The sequence below is a fragment of the Hevea brasiliensis genome, unplaced genomic scaffold, assembly GCF_030052815.1.
Source record: "Hevea brasiliensis isolate MT/VB/25A 57/8 unplaced genomic scaffold, ASM3005281v1 Scaf267, whole genome shotgun sequence".
Lineage (NCBI taxonomy): Eukaryota > Viridiplantae > Streptophyta > Magnoliopsida > Malpighiales > Euphorbiaceae > Hevea > Hevea brasiliensis.
Genome location: NW_026614770.1, coordinates 2,193 through 16,588, shown reverse-complemented (window position 1 = coordinate 16,588; position 14,396 = coordinate 2,193). Strand labels below are relative to the sequence as shown.

Sequence of the window (14,396 nt, the reverse complement as noted above, 5' to 3'; positions counted from 1 at the left end):
ATGATATTGAAATATGAGATGATTATGAGATCTTATTTTGAAAATATTGTTGAATTTCAAACAGGTGAATAGTGAAATATGTCAAATGGTAATAGAAACAAGGGAAACTCCGCTGGTTTCTCCATAGAAAGATAATTTATATTAAAATATAACGAGAATAAAATTTTTTAAAGAATAAATTAAGATAAAATAGGGTGCTCCGGCACCTAGTGTGACATGTCTTGCTCAGTTACACTGTAGTCGGGTAAGGGGTGTCACATTTCACCTAATGTTTTATGAACTAAATTACAAGATTTTATATGTGAAAGTCACTCACAAACGGAGGAGGATAACATTATTGTGAGAGTTGACGTCGGGTAAGGGGTGTCACATTTCACCTAATGTTTTATGAATTAAATTACAAGATTTTATATATGAAAGTCACTCACAAACGGAGAAGGATAACATTATTGTGAGAGTTGACGACGAGGACAAAACTCCCTCACTTGTGATCCCTGTTACTAAATTTTTAAATAGCTTGCTGATAACACCAACGGTTGAGAATGACACGTTGACATTCGAATTATATATTAGTGTAGAGGGCAGGACATATCTTCGCTTGAAATCACTAGGTAATGGATTCCTATACCCTTGCAATCTTCACTTTGCTTCTCTTAATATGCATCCATGGCCTTTTTAGCCTCAAAAAAAGGAAAAAACTCCCACCAGGACCAAGAGGCCTTCCCATCGTTGGAAACCTCTTAGCAATAGGTGCCAGGCCCCACGAGTCCCTAACCAAGCTAGCCAAAATCCATGGCCCCCTCATGACTATTCAACTAGGCTTCAACACCACCGTAGTTGCTACCTCCGCAGAAATGGCCAGAGAAATCCTCCAGAAAAACGATCAAGCATTCTTGGGTAGGCCTATTCCACACGCGGTTACTGCAGAACACAATTATGAGCTATCCATGGCATGGTTATCCGGTGGTCCGAAATGGAGAAGCCTAAGAAAAATATGCAACAGCCAGGTCTTCACCCCTCAGAGACTTGATGCGCTGCAAGGTTTACGAAATCAAATGATGGATGGTATGATCAAGTCCATCACCGAAGCTAGTGAAGCCAAAGAACACATCAATATTGGAAGGTTAGTGTTTGGAACAACGTTAAATTTGCTATCTAACTCCATGTTTTCTGTTGATATATTGGACACCAAATCCAATGCTATTCAAGAATTGAAACAACTTATTGGAAAAATAATGGAGCTGTCAGGAAAGCCAAATCTGTCAGATTTTTTTCCTTTCTTGAAACCATTCGATCCACAAGGTATCAAGCTAGAAATCAAGATTTCTTATGATCATATGCATAGTTTGCTTGATGAGATTGTTGGTCAGCGTCTGAAGAGAAGAAAGTCCAGTTTAGAAAGATACGGTGATTTCTTGGATGTCCTTCTTGACCAAAGCCAAGAGTACTGTGGCTCAGAGGACTTCAGCCGCGAAGATGTCATAATTTTACTTGCGGTAATTTTCCATCTCTCTCTCAGCATGTATTGAAGATGACAGATTATGTTTATAGTTCTTTCATGTAACAACAAGAACTAACTAATTAACAACAAAAGAATTAATTAAGACGCCTTCTGAGTTCACCTTAAATAAGGTACATTTGACTAATAAAAGTCCAATGTTCATGTTATAGTGTGGGTTAAGAAAGTGAGGGAAATCTACAATTAATATACTCTCTATATATAAATTATTTAAAGCATAATTAACATAAATTCGATTTTAAGGGTTCAGCAGTGCTTAAATCAAATCTTTATATTGAAATTTGCATAAAATTAATTAAAAAATACACATAATTTAAATAATAAATACATAAATTTTTTAACACAGTGATAAGACTTGTCACACTCTTAAAAAGAGAATTTAAATTTATTTTTTAAATAAAATATTATTACAAAAGATAATCACAAATTTAAAGAAATTAATTTTATTTTAAAATAAATATACAAAAATACTTGGTGAATAAAAAAAAATATATAAATTTCATTATAATAATTTATTCATTACTTCGCTAAAATATATATATATAATTAATACTAACTTTCTCCTATATATATTTTTTTTTATTTTATAAGAAAATAATATTATCGCTATAAAAATCTATGATGTATTATTTCCAGGACTTGTTCATTGGGGGAACAGACACGACTACAACTACTTTGGAATGGGCAATGGCTGAGTTGCTCCACAATCCACATATAATGGCCAAGGCAAAGCAAGAGCTTGTCGAAAAAATTGGAATAGGAAAAACCATGGAAGAGAAAGATGTTATAAGGCTTCCATATTTACAATCAGTTCTTAAAGAAACAATGAGGCTGCACATGACAGCTCCTCTGCTCTTGCCTCACCGTGCAGAAATCGACACAGAAATTTGTGGTTACACCATCCCTAAGCACACCCAAGTGTTTGTGAACGCATGGGCATTGGCCAGAGATCCCCAATACTGGGACGACCCAACGGAGTTTCTCCCAGAGAGGTTCATGAAATCTGAAGTTGACTTCAGAGGGACAAATTTCCAATTTCTTCCATTTAGTTCTGGAAGAAGAATTTGCCCTGGACTGGCTCTAGGTGTTAGAATGATGAGTTCATTGCTGGCTTCCCTCATTCACCATTTTGACTGGCAGCTGCCCAATGGTTTGGAACCGAAGGCAATGGACATGACTGACAGATTTGGTACTACTCTGCAGAAGGCCACTCCTCTCATCGCCATTCCCCGGGTGGTTGAATAGTTGGTTGATGATAAATGTTGACAGCTATTATAAAATAATTTCCATGTATTTAATGCTACTGGGTTGCCTAAGTATCTGGCAACTTTTTGCGTGGTTGAGCGATAATCTGTCATATTATCTATGATGTGATCGGTCACAGTTTATTGCTCTTGCTTCCATGCATGATGTTGCTCTATTGTTGACAAAATAATTTTCATGTTGTTTTTTCTTTGCATAGGTGTATCTTGGAGCAGTCTTTACTGTATAGCAAAAACTAAAAAAAAAAATAATTATTAATTTAATTAATAATTTAAAAAAATTTATTACTCAAAATACATAATCCCGTCTATTAAACACTTAGATTCACATTCCACTCCGTAATTTAGGCGATCAAGCCAATAAATCTAAAAAGATGCTTGGTATAAATTTGGGATGCACTTGATGGTTAAAAGATATTCAAATAGATAAACCAATCTATTTGATATCTTCTCTTCGATTGATCGTATATAACTTGATTTTAATTTGTTTGGTTAAATTTGCACAGGTAGGTTTAGGGACTTTATACCGAGCTGCTCGTTGATGGTCAAGATTTAATTCCAGGGATTTCTCCTTACTGGATGGTGTCTTTATGGAAGTGACGAAGGATCTAATCTTGGTCACCTTTTCCGGCTGGGCTTTGTGACAAGCCTGAGTTTCTGCCATGCCTCTCCCGCTGTTTTCCAGCCTTGGTTCTTAATCCTCCTGTGCGACTGTTTGCTACATTACTCGCCTGTTTTTCTTCTGAATTTGAAGAATTTGCTTACAAGCTCTTTGATACGAGTGAGGTGTTGTGTTTTTCTGCTGTTTTAGTTGAGCCTCCCATGATTCATTTGTTGGAGATGGTAGTTTCATTCTTTGCTTTGGCTGCTGCAGATTCGGATTCGGGTCATGCACCCGTTTGTAGTCCTAGGGCTTCATGTGGTCTGGGTTTTGGAACCCTTCTTTATGAATATTTTCTCCTTATTAATTAAAAAAAAAAATTTATTTAGTAAATCTATTAAAATTATAATTTATAACTGAAACTAGCTATCTATCATCTGCAGCTTAATATCATTTTATTTTTAAAGTTGTTTTTTATTAATTAGTAATTAATTTTATTTTATTTTTTATTTAAATTATATTATCTTTTTAAAAATTTATTAATTATAAAATTTTTATATCTTTAAATTAATTTTTATATCATATATTATTTGAAATTATAAATAATAATTAAATTAGTTATAATAGTCATTCTTACACGATATATATATTTAAAAATTATATTTTAATTTTTATATATTTTATATAATAAATTAATAATTATATAATATATTTACTTATTAATCATTTTATATATAATTATAATAATTAAATATAATTTTATTAAACGTATGGATATATCATTACAATTAATTATCAATTATCCATTATCATCAATAACAACTAATTATTAGTTATCAGTATTATTCAATTATTAAACTAAACAAGCCTTAAGCTATAGATATACCCATTTGCATAATCAGGATTTAGAGAAATTGGACGGGTATTGGAATGACACGCAAGGGCTGATCCTTGCCTATGGTAATTCCAAATTTGTCTTCCATGTCCATTTCCGGCGGCAGGACTCCTCCCTCAAGTTTCCAGTCAAAGGAATGAATCAGTGAAGCCAACATCAGGTGAACCATTCCAAGTGCCAGGGGCATCCCAGGACAAATCGGCCTACCAGCACCAAACGGGATCAGTTCAAAATTCCTGCCCTTCACATCAATATCCGAATCCAAAAATCTGTCAGGCTTAAACAGATTAGGGCTCTCCCTTACATCGAGTTCTCTCCCAATGGCCCAAGTATTTATCAGAACTTGTGCACCTTTTGGGACTGTGTGGCCACAAATTTCAACATCTGCCTCAACTTTGCGGGGTATTAAAAATGGGACTGGAGGGTGCAGTCTAAATGTTTCTTTCACAGCCTTGCAATGTCATCTTCTTGTATGAGCTTCCCTATTTCAATATTTTGCCTGATTTCCTCTTTGGCTTTTGACATTATTATTGGGTTGTGGAGCAACACTGCCATAGCCCATTTTAACGTGTTTGAGGTTGTGTGTGTCCCTGCGGCAAATAGATCCTGCATGACCATGTGGTATATATGACTTCATGGATGAGACTTTTGAGAAAGAATAATGATTAATTATATATGTGTAATAATTAATCATGTTTAGTATTTAAGAAGTGGAAGTGAAAAGTTACTAACCAGTAACAAATGGGGAATGTCATTTTGATCAATCACCCCTCTGTTTCCTTCAGTAATGTTGAGAAGCGCATCAAGCACATCCCTACTCCCTCTTTGATAATCAGACCGTTTCCTCTCTTCCAATCTTGCATTTATTATGTCATCAAAGAGCCTAAACATCGTTGTAAAATGAGTTGCCATGCGTTTCCTTATACCCTGTAGGTCAATCCTTCGAAGCAGAGGAAAGTAATCTCCACAATTGGCTCTGCCAGCCTCTATGGCATCATCTCCCAAACCATGTCTTTGAAATCTTGTGTCCCATTGGACCTAGGGTTGGCCAAATCCACAAAAAACATGGTACTAGACAACAAGTTAAGGGAAGTACTGAAGGCTGCTTTGCCAATGTCAACTGCAACACCATGCTGATAACATTCTTGAATATAAGCAAGGAGTTCTTGCACTTTGAGACGCCGCAGGTCTTGCTTGGCTTCAAGTGTTTCGCGATTAATTAAAGATGTGAGAGTTGCATATTTTTCCGAGGTTTCTCCATTTTGATGAGACTGGAAGCCAAGCCATTGAAAATTTGCTATGCTCAACAGCACGGACAGCATCTGGAATGGTTCGGTTCGAGAAAGAAAGGTCATTGTTTCGGATGATTTCTTTGGCCATGGCTGCAGAAGAAATGACTACGGTGGTTATGTGACCGAGCTTTAGAGTCATTATGGGGCCATTAAGTCTTGGCTAGCTTAGCCAGTGACTTGTGGGGTTTGTCACCGAGGGCAAAGATGTTACCGACGACAGGCAGAGGGACAGGTCCAGGAGGGATTTTGCAGGACTTTGATTTTCTTGCTCTTGCAATTGAGCTCCGGAACCAAATCAAAGTCCATGTTAGCAGTAGCAGACAAAGTGCAGAACTCGAGAAAGTCATCTCTCTCACGCAAATATGGATAAAGTACAGGGGCTTAATTTTGTGCGAAAATTTCCTAACAAGCTATCCTTTGTATCGGGGAATTATATAATGGAAAATTCTTATTATATAATAAAAAATTCTTACTTAAATTTAACTTATTATAAATTTAACATATAAATATATAAAATTTATAAAAAAATTTATTATATATCTTATATTTAAAATGTATAGTAGAATTGACTTACAACTCAACTCAATTCAACTAAGCTTTTATCCCAAAAATTTGGGATCGGCTATATGGATTCGCTTTCGCCACTCTAAACGATTTTGGGTTAAATCCTCAGAAATGTGTAATGCTTCTAGGTCATGTTGTACTACTCTCCTCTAAGTCAATTTAGATCTACCCCTTTTTTTCTTTTTATCCTCTAACCTAATGTGCTCCGTATTTCTACGCTTCACATGATCAAATCACCTCAATCTCCCTTCTCTAACTTATCTTCAATTGGCACCACTCTTACCTTTTTTCTAATACTCTCATTATGGACTTTATCTAGTCTAGTATGGCCACTCATCCACCTTAACATTCTCATCTCTGCAACTCTTATTTTAGACGCACATGACTCTTTCAGTGCCCAATACTCACTACCATATAACATAGCCGGTCGTATGGTACATGCAGTAAAATTTTCCTTTCAACTTATTGGGAATCTTACGATCACATAAAACTCCCGTGGCACGTCTCCACTTCAACCATCCAGCTTTAATCCTATGACTAACATCTTCCTCACATCCCCCATCTACTTGTAGGACTGAGCCTAAATATTTAAAGTGATTACTTTGGGACAGTACCACTCTATTCAAACTAACTCCTTCCCTATCACTAGTTTGGTCTTCACTGAACTTGCAATGCATGTATTCTGTCTTCGTTCTACTTAACTTAAAACCCTTTGACTCTAAAATACTTCTCCAAAACTCTAACTTTCTATTGATTCATTCTCATGTCTCATCTATCAGAACAATATCATCCGCAAACATCATGCACCAAGGAATACTCTCTTGTATATGTTTCGTCAATTCATCTAAAACTAATGTAAAAAGGTAAGGGCTTATGGCTGATTCTTGGTGTAATTCAATTGAGATCGGAAAATCTCTTGTATCCCCTCTCACGTGCGCACAATAGTAATTGCTCATTCATAGTAGAATTAACTTAAGAAAAAAAAAATTTTCATATAGTATATATATATTTTTTAATTAAAGAAAACCCAATGGACTTAGCCCAACAAGTGGGGAGTACCAAGTGGGCAACTAGAAGATATACAAACATAGGTACTTATCTAGGTGGGTGAATAGAGGCGAGCAAAAAATTCTTAATTTTTGAATTAATTTAATTTAAAAATATTTTAACTTATGAAAATTAATTTCTAATCACCTAATACTTATAAGTAAATTTTCATTTATAAAATATTTATAAGTGATTAATAAATAATTAATATATTTTATAAAAAATAATTTATAAATATATTTATTTTTAAAATTATTAAAAAATTATATAAAATTTATAATAAAATTTTAAAAATTAAATAAAAAAATTTAATAAAATTAATTTATAAATACTAAAATAAAAAATTAAATCTTAAGTTATTTTTTTAACTTATATATTTAATTTAAAATTTTAAAAATTATTATAAATAATTATTTTATATATTTTTAAAATTAATTAATCAATTTATAAATTAAAATAAATACTATCTTCATTAATCTTTTAATTAACTTGTGAACGAACAAAAAAATAAAAAGGGAAAGAGTAGCAAGTGGGCAAATGGAGAGTTACAGACAAAAGTCCTCCATTGTTCGGCTGAATGTGGATAAACTGTAGCATCGGATATGGCCACATGCCTCTTCAAATGAAAGATTTTTTTTTTTTACTCTGCGCCGGCGACCGTGCGCATAAATCCCTAAAAGATATTTATAATTTAACGTATTTTCTTTTTCTTTTTTTTTTCAAGTGCGAACTTTCCTTCAATAATTTAGCAATGCGATGATAAAAAATATAAATGCAATAAATGTTACTGTCGATGTTTATTTTAAAAAAAATAAAAAATATATAAATTAAAGACTTATGAAACAAAAAAAAAACATTTTACATAATTACAATTAAAATTTTTTATTTTATATATTTATAATTAAAATTTAATTAATTTTCATAATATTAAATTTGAAAAATAATAATAAATTATAATATATTCTTTAAAATTTTAATTCATTAACTTAATAATTTATTCATTTAAATTTTATATTTAAATATTTTTATTTATTATACAAAATATATTTATAATTTATATATCTATATAAAATAAAAAAATATTCTCCTATTGCTATTACGTGACATTATCTCATAGTATTTTTTTTATTTAATTTTTTTTACTCTCCTTTTAACTATATAAAAAAATTTTAATTTAAAATAATAAAAATAATCCTATGAGCTATATTTTTATTATTCTTATTATGAAATTTTTATTAAAAAAATTAATAAAAAATATAAAATAATATTTAATTAATAAAAAATAATTATATCTTTAAGTAATATTTCTATTAAATTATTATATTTTTATTATGAAATTTTTATTAAAAAATTAATAAAAATTATGAAATAATATTTAATTAATAAAATATAAAATAATTAATAAAAAATTAAGATATTATTTAATTTTCATATATTAAAATTAAAAAATATGAAAATTAATATTATTTATGTACTAAAATTTTTAATAACTAAATGCATTAGTACTAGAAATTTTCTACTATTAAATATATTTTACGTTCATTTTTAATTAAAATTTGATAATAAAAAGTTATTTTTATTTATTAAAATATATTTTAATATAATAAATAATTCAAAAATTATATAATAATAAAATAATTATAAAATACTTACATTATAAAATTCTTTTTTAAGTTATTAATTACAAAAAATAATCCCATTATAATAAAATAATAATTTTTTACATAATAAAAAAGTTCATTGATTTAAACTGTAAGATTCTTTTTTAAGTTGTCAATTAAAAAAAGTTTCTTCCAATCATCAATTTATTATTAGGTATATTAATTTTTCTAAATTGAGAGTAATTAATATAATTTTAGAAAAATTAACTATTTTTTTTTAAATTATAGATATTTTTTATGATTGATTGTATGACCTATTTTCAGTTTGCAATTTTAATGATTGTTTTTTCATAATGTTATTACTTTATGTAATTAACAATGAATAAAAATTTTATAATGTGATTATTTAATAATTATTTTATTATAATATAATTATTATATTATTTATTGTATTAAAATATATTTTAATAAATAAAATAAATTTTTAATATAAAATTTTAATTAAAAATTATTTTTTAAAATTTAATTTTGTCTATTTAGTTACAATTGTGAAAAGTAATTAAGTATTTATTATAAGACATATAAAAAAGTTTTAGTTATAATTGTAAAAATTTTAAAAATTTAATTTTTTTTTTAAATTTAAAATTTTTTTATTCAATGGACCTAAACTAAAATATTAAAAAAGTATTTGTTTTTCTTATTTTAAATTTTTATTTTAAAATATATTTTTTAAATTTATAAATTAAATTAAAAATAAATAAGATATATATATATATATAAAAAAAAAAAAATTTCTCTTTCTCATATTTACTTTTTTGCCGGCCGGTGGGCTATCTCAATCGAAACCTTGCCTTTGTCGAGTCTCTTTCTCATTAATCATACCCAGTCAACTCCCAACCAACTTTCTCCATTTTATTCTCAAAAAAAAAAAAAAAATCTCCATTTTGAAAGATAATTATTTAATTTTTATAGTTTAAAAAATATATTTTATAGTTCTTTTATTTTACTTTTGATAAATTCTTTAATTCTTCTATTTAATTTTTTATTCGTGAATGAATTCTCATATATTTATTAATTATTATATTTTAAAAAATGTTATTATTTAATTTTTTATTTTAATAAAATTAATTATTTGATGTTTTATTTTAAAAAATACAATATTAAACTTATTTTTAAACGAAAATAAAAATTTTATTTTATAAAGACGAAATCTAAATGTGGATTCAGCAAGTATACTAGTAAAGTAAATATACCGTCCACAAGGATTTCTCTTTGAATGCTAAACTATGAATGAGGAGATTATTTGGACTAATGATAAAGGAAATAAAACTTAAATGAAAATGAACTTAATGAAATCAATAGATCTAAGCAAAATAAATCACTAATTAAGCAAATAAACTCTTAAACTAGGTAAAATCAAACTAAAATAACAATAGTTATGCAATACCCGTCATTTTTCGATATCAGAATATCTGTCATTGACAGAATATTTTAGTGAAAGGTAAAACTTCACTGACAATAAAGTAGCAATAAGACATGAAAATATGTCTATGTGTGCGCGATGTGTTTAAATGTATTTAAAAACAAAAAATATTTTAAAAGTTTTATTTTCTAAGAGTGATTGCTTTGCACAAAAAGAAGCCGAATGACAGACTTTCGGTAGCCACAAGTCTTTTTTATGGTTCGGATGCCCATTTTGATAAAACAAACTCTGATAGCCAAAAGTATGGATTTTGACAGACAAAATTCCTCCGACTATCAAAGGTATAAAAGGGACCATAGCTCGTTTTCTACCCAAAACCATTGGGTTTTCCTTCTTTTCTCTCTCTCTCAACTACTGGGGCATACAATGAGCTATTGGAAGAGATTTCCTTGAATTTTTGAAGATCTAAAGGGAGATTCTTCAATTTAAAAGTGTGAAAGAGTATATTCAAATTTTGAAGTTTTAATTCTCCCGCCTCCAAGCTCCAAGAAAAGAGGTAACCTTCTTTTCTTATTGATTGAATGAGTAGATTTAAGAAAAGTTGATAAGGAATAAGATTTCTATAGCTTCAATTTCATGAAAAGTTGTTTCAAGTTAAGTTTTGGGAAGTTTATACATATTGAGTTTGGGAAAAACTAGGATTTGAGTCTTTAATTAATGTATGTGGGCATTTAGCATGATTTCAAGTTGTTTTAGGCCCCAAAGATGAGTATATGAGATAGGGTTGTGTTTTGGAACTTTAAAATGAGTTTGGGTATTAATGGGAGAAGGAATATGTAGGTTTTCGACTTAAGAATTCGAAAAATTCCTATGTTTGGCTAAATCCAGTGGGTTTGGTAGCCAAGCATGCGCTTTTCGTAAAAATTTAAAAAAATTTATAGGTTCTAATCGGTTAGCACCGACAAAAGTGTTTTTCAAGCCTAAGACTTCAATAGCCAAATTTCAAGACTTCAACTAAAGAGGGTTCTCATTTTTTCTTCATTCTTTTCTAAGGATCAAAAACATGCATCCAAAATTCCTAAGGGCCAAAAAAATGAAGTTTATGATATGTACAGATTTCTAAAACTCTGTATAACACTATTGAGTTTGATTTTATAGGATCGGGCTTGAGGGACTCAGAAGGGTAAGAATCTAAAGATAGCTCCCATTCAAGTAAGGTGGTTAACTCCTATTCGAGTATGGTGGTTGATAGGCTACAAGAGGTTAGTAACTCTAACATTAATAAAATGAAAATTAATTACAAGTAATTAATTAGCATCCCTATACATCATGTCATATTTATTTAGGATAAATGTATCTAGAACACGAAGATGTTGCGTAATTATATAACTTCTTATTAGTGCACTGATGGATATTTGATGACCCACTAACTCCCCCCATGTTATGATTATGTAGCATTACGTATGTTATGGATCCATAAGTAAATCTCATGGGAATATCTTTAAGTTGCCTTTCAAGGACGATTTGTAAGTTGCCCCAGGATACATGACACAAGTCATGTTCAAAAGGAAAGTTTAGGGAGTTACTGGTAATAATGTCCATCTTAAGTGAAATGTTTGCAATGTGAAGTCCCACGTGAATGATGTATTGTACATGTATGAATGAATGATACAATTAATGATGATTAGTTTACTCAATAAGCTCGTATAAGCTTACTTAATTACTCTAACCCTCAAGTGCAGGGTTGCAGGATTAGAAGAGTTCCTTGAAGAGAGAGCATCAGGGGTAGGCTTAGCCCTTTCTTTATGTATGATGCATAGGTAGATAGACATGTAATTTATAAATGGATAATAGTATTGTGCTGGTGATTAAAATCTGGTAGCTCAATTTGAAGAAAACAAACGAACAAAATTTGGTTATAAATTGGACTATCCAATGGGGAGCATTAACTTCACCCGACCTGTAAACAAATTATATCAATAATATGGGAAGCTCACCTCACCTCACCCTCACAATCTTCAAATCACACATATTAACATTTGGGAGCTCAACTCCCTTCATCATTAATAATAAACATCTTATACATCTTTGCAATCTCACATAATTAATTTTATAACTCTAGAACAAAGTTATTACAATCCAAATAAAAATACAATTATTGGTCCATGCTGAATTTTAGATTTAAATAAAGATAATAAAAGAAAATTAAAATATTTTCTGTTGCGGGGAAAGAATGCAGGTTAATCACAAATAAAGTTACTCACACCGAGAAAAATAGTTGAACAGGTGTGAACGTTCTACTCAAAGAGTAAGATGTTGATGTTAAATATAATTTCTATAACTATCTAGATCTAATGCATCACATAGTTCAAAAAATTCAACCAATATTTGCACAAAAAATAACTTGGAGCACGCACGCACCCATATGTCACATCAATACATATATGGGAGCTGATATCCTATATAACTTTCTTAATCCAATACATGCCAGCGAAGTTAAATCAAGCTGAATTTTCACTTAATAATCCAAGTATAGGTGCCAGCAAGATCAACTCAAAGCCGTGCTCACCCTGACTTATCCATATATAAGGAGCGGGTCTCAACGAGTCAAACTTCAGTTGTAACTACACGTCATACCCATATCCATATCCGCACTATACTCATCTCAATACACACTCACACAGTTCCAAGTTATTTTAAGGCGACATCCGTGAATAAATTTAATAACATATACAGCAAATGAGCGTGTCTAACATTTAAATAATCATATAAATACATATAAGTGAATGGATGAGTGTGCCTTGAATATAAATTAATAATATTAAAATTACAAATAAAATCAACATCAAACTCACACTGCAACCCAATACTTATTGGTTCTGCTGAGAAAAAAAAAATTATTAATTTGAATCACCTAAGCAAACATACCAACTAACTATTAATAATAGACTAATAATAATTAATTAAAGAAACAAAAGACTTTTTAGATTTGTGTCGAAAATTCGACAGAGTTTCCTCTATACCTAGTACCTAACATCGCTGCAAGAAAAATCTTATTTATATCTCAACAATCTAAAGGCCTCAGGCCCATAACAAAACACAATACAACACAATGTCCATTTGGGGCTTACGAGCATCCTAAGTATGTCAAAAACTCTAATCTCCAGCTTGGTTACTGAACTTCTCTACAGTCCAGTTAAAACCACAATCTCAAAAGCTCTTACTAAAATATCATAATATAATTATAATCAAGTTAATCAATAAAATTTCAATTATATATTAATTTCTAATGAATATTCAACAGCATTCCCTCTTAAAATTTGACTAAATTTCCTGTCATAAAACTAAAATGTCAAGACCCAACCTATGGGCCGGACCGGCACTAGGACCTGGGCCAGCCTAAAGCCCCCGAGGCCCGTTGTAAGCCTTAACTATTCATTAACCCAACTCTAAGGCACATTTGGGCCCAATTTCAAGAAAACAAACGGACAGAGTCCGCCATAAAATGGACTTTCCAACGGGAGTTTTCGACTCACCCGACTGTAAACACAATAAACAATCCATTGGGAGCCTACCACCCTCCACATACTCATCAACATAATAATAAATGGGAGCTCGGCTCCTCATCCAATCCATCAAAGACTTAAAATATTAAGTTTATGTGTCTAACATGAATATAATATTACATCAATTTCAAATAATTATCGCTAACACATGCGGAAATTCTAGGAGTAATTAAAATTACACAATATTGATAAACAACTGCGAGGTAAAAAGGCAGTTAACCTGCAACAAAATATCCTCCCGTGGCTGTAAAAATTTTTGAACAGAGTGAGCGCTCGACTGTGAGAGTAAAATATCAATCTTAACTATAATCTCTATAACTATCTGAAACTAATGCAACCTGTAGAGTGAAATGCAACATACACAACATTTTCACATCATAACATCAAAAAGGTGATTTGGAGCACTCACACACCCTGTAGTATCAATCATAACATATGGGAGCTGATCCCCTATACAGCTCTCTTAAATCCAACCCGTGCCGTAATTACTCAAGCTCCTGACTTCCACTTAATAACCAAATCGAGGGTCCCAAATAATTACTCAAGCCGTGACTACCTCAAGGATCGGGTCCCACAATTACTCAAGCCGTGATCGCCTGGCCCTATCCATAGTCCACACCACATCA

At 30.8% G+C, this 14,396-nt stretch overlaps 1 protein-coding gene, 1 long non-coding RNA gene and 1 pseudogene across 2 annotated transcripts; 2 read left to right on the top strand and 1 right to left on the bottom strand.

Annotated features, from left to right (window-relative positions):
• The first annotated feature begins 575 nt into the window (after window positions 1-575).
• On the top strand, window positions 576-2,963 carry LOC131176903 (geraniol 8-hydroxylase-like). The gene is made up of 2 exons (XM_058141926.1): window positions 576-1,496; window positions 2,156-2,963. The coding sequence occupies exons 1-2, from the start codon at window positions 615-617 to the stop codon at window positions 2,762-2,764; spliced, it is 1,491 nt and encodes a 496-aa protein (XP_057997909.1). The 5' UTR covers window positions 576-614; the 3' UTR covers window positions 2,765-2,963.
• A 150-nt stretch (window positions 2,964-3,113) lies between these two features.
• Window positions 3,114-3,798, top strand: LOC131176901 (uncharacterized). The gene is made up of 2 exons (XR_009146720.1): window positions 3,114-3,162; window positions 3,288-3,798. It is a non-coding gene; the product is annotated as an uncharacterized LOC131176901 (long non-coding RNA).
• Window positions 3,799-4,251: 453 nt separating this feature from the next.
• On the bottom strand, window positions 4,252-5,953 carry LOC131176902 (geraniol 8-hydroxylase-like; annotated as a pseudogene).
• Window positions 5,954-14,396: the final 8,443 nt, after the last annotated feature.

Excerpts from the sequence above, each read along its gene's own strand:
- LOC131176903 (XM_058141926.1), top strand. The coding sequence starts at position 615 with ATGGATTCCTATACCCTTGCAATCTTCACTTTGCTTCTCTTAATATGC. Across the intron at positions 1,497-2,155 it reads ATGTCATAATTTTACTTGCG|GACTTGTTCATTGGGGGAAC; the intron begins GTAATTTTCCAT and ends TATTATTTCCAG.